The sequence below is a fragment of the Thalassophryne amazonica genome, chromosome 5 (genome assembly GCF_902500255.1).
Source record: "Thalassophryne amazonica chromosome 5, fThaAma1.1, whole genome shotgun sequence".
Lineage (NCBI taxonomy): Eukaryota > Metazoa > Chordata > Actinopteri > Batrachoidiformes > Batrachoididae > Thalassophryne > Thalassophryne amazonica.
Window position 1 is genome coordinate 26,806,013 of NC_047107.1, and position 14,864 is coordinate 26,820,876.

General features: G+C 41.8%; 1 protein-coding gene across 5 annotated transcripts in view; it reads left to right on the forward strand.

Moving 5' to 3' along the window:
• cabin1 (calcineurin binding protein 1) overlaps positions 1-14,864 on the forward strand; it is a 195,300-nt gene that overhangs the window by 129,066 nt on the left and 51,370 nt on the right. For all 5 annotated transcript variants that reach the window (XM_034169832.1, XM_034169831.1, XM_034169834.1 and 2 more), the window contains one exon: positions 10,510-10,584. In XM_034169832.1, coding sequence (XP_034025723.1) covers positions 10,510-10,584 — 75 coding nt within the window. The remainder of the gene's footprint in view (positions 1-10,509; positions 10,585-14,864) is intronic.

Here is a 14,864-nt window from a genome sequence, read left to right on the forward strand (position 1 = left end):
TACCTTCAATCAAAGAAATAGCAAAGAAAAAAAGTTACCGAGATGAGAATCGCAACTCATTATTGCTCTGTAAAACTTTGTAGTACAACTATTTCAGCTTTTAGCCAAAAATAGGTAAAGGATATGGTATTTATTAGTGTTCCCTACACGTCTGGTTTTATGAAACAGCGACTACTAATAACTAATTTAAGATGTAATGTTCTGTGTTTTATTAGGCCAATACATGTTAGGCAGTATTTTTCATGACAAAATGCTGGATATGTTAGTCAGGATAAGCGAGGAAGCAGAAAGCATCATTAGCTAATTTAGCTGATGTTTGAGTAACCTTGACTTCTGCAGTAACACTATAAGCTTCCTGTCTTACATTGACAGTGATAAAATTGTTTGAACTTGTGAGTTACCTCAATGGATTCTGTAACATTTGTTAGCGTTACATACCTCAAACACTGTTATGTTGTCAAAATGTCCTGGTGTCTCAAATGCAGTCCATTGGGTTTAAGTGCCTTTGTATATATACTCAACAAAAATATAAACGCAACGCTTTTGGTTTTGCTCCCATTTTGTATGAGATGAACTCAAAGATCTAAAACGTTTTCCACATACACAATATCACCATTTCCCTCAAATATTGTTCACAAACCAGTCGAAATCTGTGATAGTGAGCGCTTCTCCTTTGCTGAGATAATCCATCCCACCTCACAGGTGTGCCATACCAAGATGCTGATTAGACACCATGATTAGTGCACAGGTGTGCCTTAGACTGTCCACAATAAAAGGCCACTCTGAAAGGTGCAGTTTTGTTTTATTGGGGGGGGATACCAGTCAGTATCTGGTGTGACCACAATTTGCCTCATGCAGTGCAACACATCTCCTTCGCATCATCCGTGAAGAGAACACCTCTCCAACGTGCCAAACGCCAGCGAATGTGAGCATTTGCCCACTCAAGTCGGTTACGACGACGAACTGGAGTCAGGTCGAGACCCCGATGAGGATGACGAGCATGCAGATGAGCTTCCCTGAGACGGTTTCTGACAGTTTGTGCAGAAATTCTTTGGTTATGCAAACCGATTGTTTCAGCAGCTGTCCGAGTGGCTGGTCTCAGACGATCTTGGAGGTGAACATGCTGGATGTGGAGGTCCTGGGCTGGTGTGGTTACACATGGTCTGCGGTTGTGAGGCTGGTTGGATGTACTGCCAAATTCTCTGAAACGACTTTGGAGACGGCTTATGGTAGAGAAATGAACATTCAATACACGAGCAACAGCTCTGGTTGACATTCCTGCTGTCACATGCCAACTGCACGCTCCCTCAAATCTTGCGACATCTGTGGCATTGTGCTGTGTGATAAAACTGCACCTTTCAGAGTGGCCTTTTTTTGTGGACAGTCTAAGGCACACCTGTGCACTAATCATGGTGTCTAATCAGCATCTTGATATGGCACACCTGTGAGGTGGGATGGATTATCTCAGCAAAGGAGAAGTGCTCACTATCACAGATTTCGACTGGTTTGTGAACAATATTTGAGAGAAATGGTGATATTGTGTATGTGGAAAAAGTTTGAGATCTTTGAGTTCATCTCATACAAAATGGGAGCAAAACCAAAAGTGTTGCGTTTATATTTTTGTTGAGTGTATATGGGCATATACATGCAGTGGTGGGCACAGTTCCGATACCGATAACATAATTATCGAAGATAATGTTTTCATTATCGGATTATCTTTTTAGATAACTTTAAAAACCATTATCGGACTAATTATCTTCCGATAACTTTTAGACCAATAACGTAGTAAACAAAGCTGAACAGCGGCAAACATTTTTAAAATTTAAAATCAGTTGAGCACCTACCTGTTAAAAGTTTCCTAACAGATGTATAGTTCCACCCTCTGCAAACAGAAGAGAGCTGCTTCCAGAAGAAACCGCTCTATCCTCTGCAGGCAAAGGGGAACTGGTCACAAAAAAAAAAAAATTCCTTTAATACCATACTAATACGCTGGCAATATCACTCAAGTCATCCAGAGTCATACATTTTTAACTTATGGTTCAAATTTTAACCAAAGAAATTTTGGACAAGTTATTTAAAATTGCTTTCATGTCTGAAGTTTTATAAAGTGAAAATATCAGATATATGTTTTAGTTTTATGTAATGTGCTAATTTCTAAGGTTTTAGTGAGCACATGCTGTGCCCAGCAGTGCATTATGGGTAGGATAGGGTAATCTCAGTACATTCACGACAGGACAAATGCATTTCAGACACTCTGTTCAGGCTCCATGGACAACAGCGTTAAACTCTAGTGCCTGAAACTATCGTGAATATATTCACTGGGTTTATAGACATTATTGTATTTGCGTTTGTTAAATTCCACGCATCTTAAATGTAGCAGACATGGATTATCTGGAATTTTGTGTTGGCAAGTTTTCAAGGCCTCTACTGCCATCTACTGGCCAGTAGTGTTCATGGCAGTATTCGTCCTGAAGCTGAGCAGACACTGTATGACATTTTTACTCACTGTACTCTCAGTTCAAACTGTACCACAAACGTTCACAGCGCATGATTTATGTTATCACACACATTGTACGTTCAAAAACCACACGTCGACTCGTGTTTCCAGAAGCAAAATGTAAGCTTTTTTTTTTCAAACTTAATTTACAAAAACTCTCGTGAAACATCAAAGATTAAAAACAACGCAAAAAAACATTACAAGACAGGTCTGCGGTGTTTGCACATGCACAGTGCGAGCGGTTGGACGCTTGTAGCTCTTCAGCAGCAGGATACCCTCACGATGGCCGACCAGAATAATATCAGACAGGTTTGATTTTCATATGACCTTACGATCGGCAATCAGGAGGTGGTCGTGAGATGTTAAACGCAGCTTGTTACTCCATGTACACTACACGAGGCAGGACGTGCGATTAACCTGAATCTTGGTCCAAAAAATTCTTGTACGAATGAAAAAATCATCTGAAAAAGGGCCAAAACTCGCACAGTGTAAAGCCAACATTTATGTGTCAAGACAATATTGAGTGCACGTTTTACAATATACACTCAACAAAAATATAAACGCAACACTTTTGGTTTTGCTCCCATTTTGTATGACTCTGAAAGGTGCAGTTTTATCACACAGCACAATGCCACAGATGTCGCAAGATTTGAGGGAGCGTGCAATTGGCATGTTGACAGCAGGAATGTCAACCAGAGCTGTTGCTCGTGTATTGAATGTTCATTTCTCTACCATAAGTCGTCTCCAAAGGCGTTTCAGAGAATTTGGCAGTACATCCAACCAGTCTCACAACCGCAGACCACGTGTAACCACACCAGCCCAGGACCTCCACATCCAGCATGTTCACCTCCAAGATTGTCTGAGACCAGCCACTCGGACAGCTGCTGAAACAGTCGGTTTGCATAACCAAAGAATTTCTGCACAAACTATTATTATATTATTATTTTTAAAGCCTCTTAACAAGGATACAATGGTTATGTGCTCACAGCAAAATGCCAGCAGTCCAGCAACATTTCACAGTGTAAATGATCAGAAGATCGCTCTGTTGTTATTGATCCCTGCCTGTTGTAACAATGTAACCATCTCCCAAAAGCTTTGTCTGTCCCCTTCTCATACTCCTGACAGTTTTAAGCGTGAAATGTTCTTTGCAGATGAAATAGAGGTATCTTACAAAAATTTGCAATATTCAGGTTCATCGTTGTCATACTCTTGTCTCCACTCACAGGTTTGATGGCTGTGGACTACACGTGTACAAAAACAGAAACAAAACAAAAAAGTGTGTGTGTGTGTGTCTGTGTGGGTGCTGGGTGCATGCAGTAGGGATGTCCCGAGCCGATACTCGGTATCAGTATCGGATGCCGATACGGACTTGTCAGATTTGGGAATGGCATTGGGCCGATTCACGTTACTTTTCAGCATCGTCGACGCAACACAAATAAGCCAGTTTCGAGTTTTCAGCACCGCAGTGGCTGCTGAATGCATATAACCTGTATACACCCACCACCCGAGCACCGGTGGGGTTTTGCATGATATTTTGTAATGCCCACTATTGCGCGTTCATGTTTAAACCAGTATCTGCATGTTGTACCTCTTTAGAATCAGGCAAATGACCATCAATTCCAATCTAAGCAAACAAACCACAAACGCCAATCACTAATAATTTGTCATCATATTAGAATTCATAATTTTCCGTTCTTACTTTGTCCGGGTCTTTTGGACCTCCAAAACAAGTCGAATCCGGCCATAAGTGGGCTGATTTAGTTCATGACACTCCACAGAAAAATAATATCCAGTTGTATGTCCCATAAAGTAATGTTGTATGTTATATAATCCATCAAAGTCCATTTTACTAAAATTATGACGATAAACAGGCCTTTCCCGTGTATAACAACCGGTTTTCGACACTTTCGGATTTTCCACGTGGCTTGGGCTTATTCACTAAGCTGTTTACTCTTTAAATCCACCTTAAGCTCCGTTCTCGGTACGCGCATTTATCTTGTGGATGCTCGTTTGGAACACATGCAGTCCAAGGCACTTCCGCATTGAAGACTTTGCCCAATCAGAGTCAGCAAACCAAGTGACGTATCAAACCTATGACTCATATTTTCTGTTAGTCAATGAGAAGCTTTCCAGTGCACTATGGGAATCGTAGTCTTTAGCTACAAAGGCGGCCTGCATGTGCACACACTGCCCGCAGCTTCTGACTGTGTTGTGGTGTGCAGTAATTGCTGCAAGGCCGACCTCCCAAACGGTTTGCTCGGTAAGTTACTGCATTTATAAGAGATTTATAGATGAAGCTTATCACAGTCTGGCACTTCTAATATTTTTTATTTTCCTTCTAGTACGTGTGTCATGGCTGACGTCACCCAGAAAACTACACACTGGGTGGAAGCTCGTCAACTTGCAAACAAAAATCAATATATTATCATAAATATAAATAAAGTTCATGACACGCTTAGAACAGTCGTCACTCCAGGTGAAATGTCAAGTTAAAGTTGCCTGGCTGGTGCAAAACTGATGAGTGCTTTAAAAAATGTAGGAGTGATGAGTGTTCTCGGTATATCATGAGCTTTATCATCTGTGTCAATATTTTAATTTTGATTATCAATTATCTCACTCACACTCAATCATCTTCAACCGCTTTTGTGGGTTCGGGTCGCGGTGGCAACAGTTCCAGCAGGGGACTCCAGACTTCTCTTTCCCGTGCCGCATTGACCACCTCTGACTGGGAGATTCCGGATTGTTCCCAGGCCAATGTGGAGATATAATCTCTCCACGTAGTCCTGGGTCTTCCCCGGGGTCTCCTCCCAGATGGACGTGCCTGGAACACCTCCCTTGGGGGGTGCTCAGGAGGCATCCTTACCAGTTGCCTGAACCACCTCAGTTGGCTCCTTTCAACGCGAAGGAGCAGTGACTCCGAGCTCCTCATGGATGACCGAATTATCTGTTATTCCGATTTCCATTTTTGTTTACAGTATCTATATTTGGCCACGCTTTCTATCTGCCATGCATTGAATGAAAGAATGAAGTCAAATCTTATCTTATTCAGGAGAGGAGAATAAGGAGTAATAATGGTTGTGTTTTTTTAATGCTTTCAAAATGGGTATCAGATTGGTATTGGCAAGACAAATCATTTAAAAGATAGGATCGGATGCCAAAAAATCTGGATTGGGACATCCCTAGCATACAGTATTTTATGCTACAATACAACCCCAATTTCAAGGAAGTTGGGACGTTGTGTAAAACGTAAATAAAAACAGAATACAATGATTTGAAAATCCTCTTCAACCTATATTCAATTGAATACACCACAAAGACAAGATATTTAATGTTGAAACTGATAAACTTTGTTTTTGTGCAAATATTTGCTCATTTTGAAATGGATACCTGCAACACCTTTCAAAAAAGCTGGGACAGTGGTATGTTTACCACTGTGTTACATCACCTTTCCTTCTAACAACACTCAGTAAGCATTTGTGAACTGAGGACACTAATTGTTGAAGCTTTGTAGGTGGAATTCTTTCCCATTCTTGCTTGATGTACGACTTTAGTTGTTCAACTGTCCGGGTCTCCGTTCTCGTATTTTGAACTTCATAATGCGCCACAGATTTTCAATGGTTGACAGGTCTGGACTGCAGGAAGGCCAGTCTAGTACCTGCACTCTTTTATCATGAAGCCACGCTATTGTAACACGTGCAGAATGTGGCTTGGCATTGTCTTACTGAAATAAGCAGGGACGTCCCTGAAAAAGACGTTGCTTGGATGGCAGCATGTGTTGCTCCAAAACCTGCATGTACCTTTCAGCATTGATGGTGCCATCACAGATGTGTAAGTTGCCCATGCCATGGACACTAACACACCCCCATACATCACAAATGCTGGCTTTTGAACTTTGTGCTGGTAACAATCTGGATGGTCTTTTTCCTTTTTTTGTCTGGAGGACACAACGTCCATGATTTCCGAAAACAATTTGAAATGTGGAGTCATCAGTCTACAGCAAACTTTTCCACTTTGTGTCTGTCCATTTCAAATGAGCTCAGGCCCAGAGAAGGCGGTGGCATTTCTGGATGTTGTTGATGTATGGCTTTCCCTTTGCATGGTAGTTTTAACTTGGAGTTGTAGATGTAGCGATGAACTGTGTTAACTGACAATGGTTTTCTGAAGTGTTCCCGAGTCCACGCAGTAAAATTCTTTACACAATGATGTCGGTTTTTAATGCAGTGCCACCTGAGGGATCGAAGGTCACGGGCATTCAGTGTTGGTTTTCAGCCTTGCTGCGTACGTGTCGAAAGTTCTCCAGATTCTCTGAATCCTCTGATTATATTATGGACTGTAGATGATGGAATCCCTAAATTCCTTGCAATTGATCATTTAGAAACATTGTTCTTAAACTGTTGGACTATTTTTTTCATGCTGTTGTTCACAAAGTGGTGATCCTCACCCCATCTTTGCTTGTGAATGGTTGAGCATTTTGGATTGCTCCTTTTCTACCCAATCATGACACTCACAATTAGTGTCCTCAGTTCCCAAATGCTTATTGAGTGTTGTTAAAAGGAAAGGTGATGTAACACAGTGGTAAACATACCACTGTCCCAGCTTTTTTGAAACGTGTTGCAGGCATCCATTTCAAAATGAGCAAATATTTGCACAAAAACAATAAAGTTTATCAGTTTGAACATTAAATATCTTGTCTTTGTGGTGTATTCAATTGAATATAGGTTGAAGAGGATTTTCAAATCGTTGTATTCTGTTTTATTTACATTTTACACAACGTCCCAACTTCATTGGAATTGGGGTTGTACGTGCCGATCCGTGGACTGTATACCATGGAAAAACCACAAGAGGTCTGCATATTTGACTATGAATGGGATTTGTCATGTTAAATTTTTTTTAATCTGATTCCACAAAATGCAGTGTTAATTATTTCATACAGAATGTTGTGGAAAATGTAGACCCTCAGTCCAGTTGTGACATGGCAGAATGAAATATTAAGTCCCTTCGGCTGCTGCCTTGTTTTCTCTCGGGGTCGCCACAGCAGATCCAAGGTGGATCTGCATGTTGAATTTGGCAAGTTTTACCCTGGATGCCCTTCTTGATGCAACTCCGCATTACATGGAGAAATGTGGCAGGGGTGGGATTTGAACCCGGAACCTGCTGCACTGAAACGAAGTGCACTAACCACTTGGTCACCACTCCTGCGCACATGGCAAATGTCAATGTTATTTCTTTAGCACATTTTCAACAACACCAGCTGCCAAAGTGCTTCACATGTTAAAAACAATATCAAAAACATTACAAAATGAAAATATTCCATCTTTTTTAACTTTGTGTAAGTTTTTTTTTGCTGTACCTTGGTGAGTAAACATGACGGTAGAATGATTTGATTTGTGCCGTAACCTTGACACCATAATGCATACTGAACAGTGAGGCAGCTGAACCATTGCAACCGCAGTGTGATATGCTGTTCAAAAATGGTCTTAATTTAAAATAAATGAATCCATTTAACTTAACTATAATGCTGCCCAAGTATTATACATCATACAGACTTCTTGAGAGACTAACAGCAGTTTGAACAAGACCCCTGCTAAGTGAATAATGATACAGTATGCTGTGGCTCAGCTCATGCCCATACAGCTGCAGCCTTGGTGTGAACCTGTTTGTTACCTCTTCAATCAGTTACAGTGCTTTCACAGCGCTTCACTTTTTCCAAATTTTGTAATGTTAGTTTTATTCCAAAATGGAGTAAATTAATTTTTCCCTTCCAGATTCTACTCACAACACCCCATAATGACATGAAGGATGTTTTTTAAGTTTTGCAAATTTACTAAAAATATAAAAACTAAGGGCCTCTTCACACACAGTGCGAATTTGGTCGAAAGTGCGCATGAAGCAGGAATCGTATGCAAAACGTGTAAAATCGCAGCTGCTTCCAACACCTCGTACACCTGTTGCTACAACTATTTGCACACACCAGCGGCTGAAAGACAGTGTGTGCCCTGTGCGAGCCCATCGAACCCTCTCATGTGGTGTGCCAGAGTGTTGGCTCCCACCACAACACGCGTGCATGTGTTTCGCGTGCAGCTGCTCGCACTGTGTTCCTGCTCAAAAGACACCGTCGCGTGTATGAACTGTCATACCGACGTCGTGCATGCCTGCCCGTTGCCACAATGTTTAGTGGTTCGCTCATATGAGCTGTTTCTCTGTGGATTTCCCTGAGTTGTACAAATTTGCACTATGTGTGAAGGGGCCCTAAGAAATCACAAGTACATAAATAGTCACACCCTTTGCTCAATACTATTGATGCACCTTTGGCAGCACTTACAGCCTTAAGTGTTCTTGAAAATGATGCCATAAGCTTGGTGCACCTGTCTTTGGGCAGTTTTGCCCATTCCTCTTTGCAGGACCTCTCAAACTCCATCAGGTTGAATTGGGAGAGCCTGTGCACAGCCATTTTCAGATCTCTCAGGGATGTTCAATCAGATTCAGGTCTGGGCTCTGGCTGGGCCACTCAGGGACATTCACAGAGTTGTCCTGAATTGCCCTTTTAGGGATCAGTAAAGTTGTCTGAGTCCTTTTATAGCTTGGCTGTGTGCTTAGGGTCATTGTCCCGCTGAAAGAAGAACCGTCGCCCCAGTCTGAGGTCAAGAGCGCTCTGGAGCAGGTTTTCATCCAGGATGTCTCTGTACATTGCTGCATTCATCTTTCCCTCAATCCTGACTAGTCTCCCAGTTCCTGCTGCTGAAAAACATCCCCACAGCATGATGCTGCCACCACCATGCTTCACAGTAGAGATGGTGCTTGATTTCTTCCAAACATGACACCTGGCATTCATGCCAAATAGTTCAGTCTTTGTCTTATCAGATGAGAGAATTTTGTTTCTCATGATCTGAGAGTCCTTCAGGTGCCTTTTGGCAAACTCCAGGCGGGCTGCCATGTGCCTTTTACTAAGGAGTGGCTTTCCTCTGGCCACTCTACCATGCAGGCCTGATTGGTGGGTTTCTGCAGAGATGGTTGTTCTTCTGAAAGGTTCTCCTCTCTCCACAGAGGAATGCTGGAGCTCTGACAGAGTGACCATCAGGTTCTTGGTCACCTCCCTGACTAAGGCCCTTCTCCTCTGATTGCTCACTTTAGATGGGCGGCCACCTCTTGGAAGTGTCCTGGTGGATCTGAACTTCTTCCATTTACAGATGATGGAGGCCACTGTGCTCATTGGGGTCTTAAAAATAGCAGAAATGTTCCTGTACCCTTCCCCAGATTTGTGCAGATTTTATGCAGTTCTGTCTCAGAGTTCTACAGACAATTCCTTTGACTTCATGCTTGGTTTGTGCTCTGACATACTCTGTCAGCTGTGGGACCTTATATGTAGACAGGTGTGTGCCTTTACGAATCATGTCCAATCAGCTGAACTTAGACCAGGTAGACTCCAATTAAGTTGTAGAAACATCTCAAGGATGATCAGTGAAAACAGGATGATCTGAAGCTCAATTTTGAGCTTCATGGCAAAGGCTGTGAATACTTATGTATGAATGATTTCTTAATTTTGTTTATTTTTAATAAATTTGCAAAAATCCCAAAAAGATTTTTGCACATTGTCATTGTGGGTATGTAGACATCTGAGGGGGAAAAAAAAAAAGAATTTCATCCATTTTGGAATAAGGCTGTAACATAACAAAAGTGCTGTGAATACTTTCTGGATGCGCTGTACCTTGCAGGCTCATACAAGTGATCATGCCAGCATAGTCAGATATAAGGGTTGTTTGCTTATTGTGCAGGTCTGTGGTTGATAACATGTTAATGTTGTATTTTACAACTGAACCACTCAATTTGTACAAAGGAATGCCATCTACCACACACAAGTGTGTGACTTTAAAAAAAAAAAAAAAAAGACCCTCCATGTGTTCAAGGCTAGAGTAGCAGTGCTGAGTGTTTGCTGAAAAGTGACCATGAGTTTATAGATGCATTGCTGTGCTCTCTGTTAAGTCACTGCCTTTGTTCTGCTTGTTCTTTGTCAGGTTGATGAGGATGTAGCATTAGACCAAGCTGTAAAGTTCTGCCAGATACAGTTGGCCACATCAGCTCAGAGACAGGTAAATACATCAGTTTTTTTTCTTTCCTTTCTTTCTGTCAGGGTATTTCTTTGCCTTTACAATCCCAATGCCTGCATGCTGGAAATGCTGCCTGTCTAAGCTGTGTCTTCCTGTCACGTGTGAACAGAATTGCTTTGCAAAGAAATGCTGCCATGATTTTAGTCTTCACCCCAAAAGATGTTTATGAAACTGCAGCCGTATTTAGTAAGTGAATAAACATTGTACTCTGTAGCCTTTAGACAAACTGCAGAAGAAAATTTGCATTCTACGTTAAAATGAGCTGTTTTCACTTATGAAATTTGCCTTTATAACCAGTTATTTTTGATTTCAGCAATTTAATCAAGACTTTAATTTCTAATCTGCTGTGTTTACTAAATTGACACTGAGTGCAGGCAGGAGTGATTTGAGATACAAGGTCTGTCAATAAAGTAAAGGTCCTTTTTATTTTTTCAAAAACTATATGGATTTGAATCACGTGCGATTACATCAGTCAACCTTGAACCCTCGTGCGCATGCGTGAGTTTTTCCACGCCTGTCGGTTGCGTCATTCGCCTGTGGGCAGGCTTTGAGTGAGGAGTGGTCCAGCCCTCTCGTCTTTTTTTTCATTTTCAGGAATGGCTCAGAGACTGGCGCTTTGCTTTATCAAAATTTTTTCAGAAACTGTGAGGCACATCGAAGTGGACACCATTCGAGAAATTCAGACGGCTTTCGGTGAAAATTTTAACGGCTGATGAGAGATTATGGAGTGTTACTGTCGCTTTAAGGACTCCCCACGGAGCCGCAGGGCGCGCCGCACTCCGAGCTGCCGTCGCCAGCCTGTTTCAAGCTGAAAACTTCCAAATTTAAGCCTCTGTTGACCCAGGATGTCGTGAGAGAACAGAGAAGTTTCAGAAGAGGTCGGGATCAGCAGTTTATCCGGACATTCCACTGTTAAAGGAGATTTTGTAATGAAAGACGTGCGGACGGATTCGCATGTCGGCGCGCAGCCGCTCATGGCCCGGCGCCACAGCAAAGCACCTCCGTTGTAAGCCTTACAGAACAAGTTGGAACATGCCCAGCTGTTAAACAATTTCTCGGATACTCACTCGACTAAAAGCCATCGAAATCCGTCTGAATCTTAGGAATGGTTAAATCTCCTTTAACAGTGGAATATCCGGAAAAACTGCTGATCCCGAGCTCTTCTGAGACGTCTCTGTTCTCTCACGTCCTCGGTCAACAGAGGCTTAAATTTGGAAGTTTTCAGCTCGAAACAGGCAGACGATGGCGGCGCGCCCTGCGGCTCCGTGGGGAGTCCTTAAAGCGACAGTAACACTCCATAATCTCTCATCAGCCGTTAAAATTTTCACCGAAAACCAGCTGAATTTCTCGAATGGAGTCCACTCGGATGTGCCTCACAGTTTTTGAAAAAATTTTGATCAAGCAAAGTGGCAGTCTCTGAGCCATTCCTGAACAATGAAAAAAAAAGACGAGAGGGGTAGACCAGTGCTCACTCAAAGCCTGCCCACAGGCGAATGACGCAATCGACAGGCGTGGAAAAACTCACGCATGCGCACGAGGGTTCAAGGTTGGCTGATGTAATCGCACGTGATTCAAATCCATATAGTTTTTGAAAAAATAAAAAGGACCGTTACTTTTTTGACAGACCTCGTAGAAGGGTGTGTATAAGAGTGAAAGGGAAAATTTATGTCTGTGCGACCAGCTATGTTGTATGGCATAGAGGTGCTGGATGTGACTCACAATGTCAGAGGAGCTATGAATCTTGGCAGTTAGATGCAGTTAAATGCATTTTGGGTCATCTGTGTGTTGAGTACACGTTAGTTCCTATCTTACGCATTTTGCAGCAGTCAAGCAGCTGTGAAGAGCTGAGCTCAACCCTGCCCCAGCAGAAGGGACCTGGCTGTGAGACTGCTACAAAAAAGTCATTTACATTCAACATACAGTGCCCCTGACATGTGGCAGAAGCCATCAAAAGCAATTTTGACTTATGGTTTGATTTATAACATTGACTTATGGTTTGATTTGTAAACCAAACTAATTTCGGACAGTTTATCGAATTAACATTAATGCCATCATTTTTACAAAGTGCAAAATATTGTACATATGTTTTAGTTTTAAAGTAATGCACTAATTCTGAAGGTTTGAGTGTTAACACACACAGATGACCCAAAAAGCATTTTGGGTCAAAATCCATAGACTACTGCCATCTACTGGATGGGAGTGTGAATAGCATCCAACTATCACACATTCGCTATTTGTTGCACTGAATCACACTTAAACAGTTTTGCAAATGCCTTTTTTTTTACAAATGAAAAAAAAAAGACACATTTACAAATAAATAAACCAACTACCCGGTGATGAGTGGAGGCTCATTTTCCAATAATGCCTTTTAGCATCTGTGTGTGTTAATGCTCAAACCTTCAGAATTAGCGCATTACTTTAAAACTAAAACATGTGTGTGATATTTTTCACTTTGTGAAAATGACAGAGTTGACGTTAATTCGATAAACTGTCTGGAAGTAGTTTGGTTTACAAATCAAACCATAAGTCAAAACTGCTTTGCTTTTGATGGCTTCTGCCACACGTCTGTGCTGTTCCATGTTGATAGTAAATGGCTCTTCTTTACAGCAGTAGGCAGGGCACTCAAAGACAGAAACTCTGACTTGTTTGTGTTGGGTTTGTGTTCGCTTTTGATTTTACTCAGAAGCGTCGGAGGTGCTTAGACTCAAAACTGGCTTGTTAGTAGCTGACAGTGTACCGGAGTCAATACTAAAAGTTAGTTTAGTTAGCTGTGCTCACCACTGCCCATCAGTTATTGGGAGAGAGGCAGAGTGCACCCTGGACAGTCTGCCAAGCTACAGCGGGGCACTGTGACTTTTTCAGGGGACTCTGAGACGGTGACCTGGGACATTTTCCTCGTACTGGGTGATTTGATATGGAGGTTTATGGATAAATGAGGGAGGACATGCAGGTATTGAGGCAGAGGACAGAGTGAGATGGAGACAGCTGATCTACTAAGGTGATCACTAACTGAATTAGAATTTGGTCTTTAGCAGCAGCTGTTTATAATACTGTAACTTAGTATTTTGATGTTATTGTATATGCGGAGAATGAGCACGCTGCAGCTGTAGTAAAATGTGCTAAAGTGATGAGTAACGTGGTAATTCCCAGACATTAAAGTCCAGCCTGCCGGTGCTAAAAATAGCCTGATGCCTGGTGTGACTGTTCCCTGTTGTGCCTTCAGACTCACTCAGAAGTAGCCAAAGTTGTCAATGGTTTCAAATGTGCATTTGTAGTTAAGCCCCTTATTCAAATGTCAACACAAATGCACATATACGTAAGTAACGGAGAAAGGATGCAAGATAAAAAGGTCTGAATTCACCTGAGGAGCATCATATTACATTTGATTGCAAGCTTAAGGGAAATGCTCATTTCGAATTCTTTGAAGTCGACTCTGAGCTCGGTCTTTATTGCCCATATTCCTCATTGAATCATTTTTTGCTCAGCCTCATCCTGTTTTGGTGACTCCCTCTTCATCATATCTCTCCTGCCCACGCAGTCATCAAGGGTCTCTGCCCGATTCTTGTTGTCACGGTGATTTTCCTCCCAAACCTAAAGCTCCTGAAAGTGGCTGTGGGCAACATAAGTCATTATTTCTTATTTCATGATATTACCATCCTATTATCTGCTGGCTTCTTTTATTAGGGCCCGAGTAGGCAACGTCCTACGAGGACCCTATTGTAATTGCGCTGTTTATTATTATTATTATTATTATTATTATTTATTAGGGCCCGAGTAGGCAACGTCCTACAAGGACCCTATTGTAATTGCGCTGTTTATTATTATTATTATTGTTTATTATTATTATTATTCTCACTCTTGAAATCGATTTTTCGGCCTCTTCCCATGCTCAAAAACTCACCAGACTTTCCAAAGTCGTCCGGCCGGATCCGAAATTCGATATTTTGGGGGCGTCGCACATGGTCGCAGAAAAATCGCGAAATAGCGCCCCCTAGAAATTTTCAAAAACCCCTCCGCATTGGGCTTTTTTCATCGTAGCCTCACGAAATTTGGTACACATATTTACAATGCCAGGACGCACGAAAAAGTCTCTTACTGTCATGGTGAAATATTGTCAGGAAGTCGGCCATTTTGATTTTAAGTTTCGATTTTGAGCAAATTTTTGCCATTTTTGGCCATTTCCAGTACTTACATTTGAACAAACTCGTCCTAGGGATTTTATCCGATCGTCTTCAAATTTGGTCAAAATCATCACAACACAA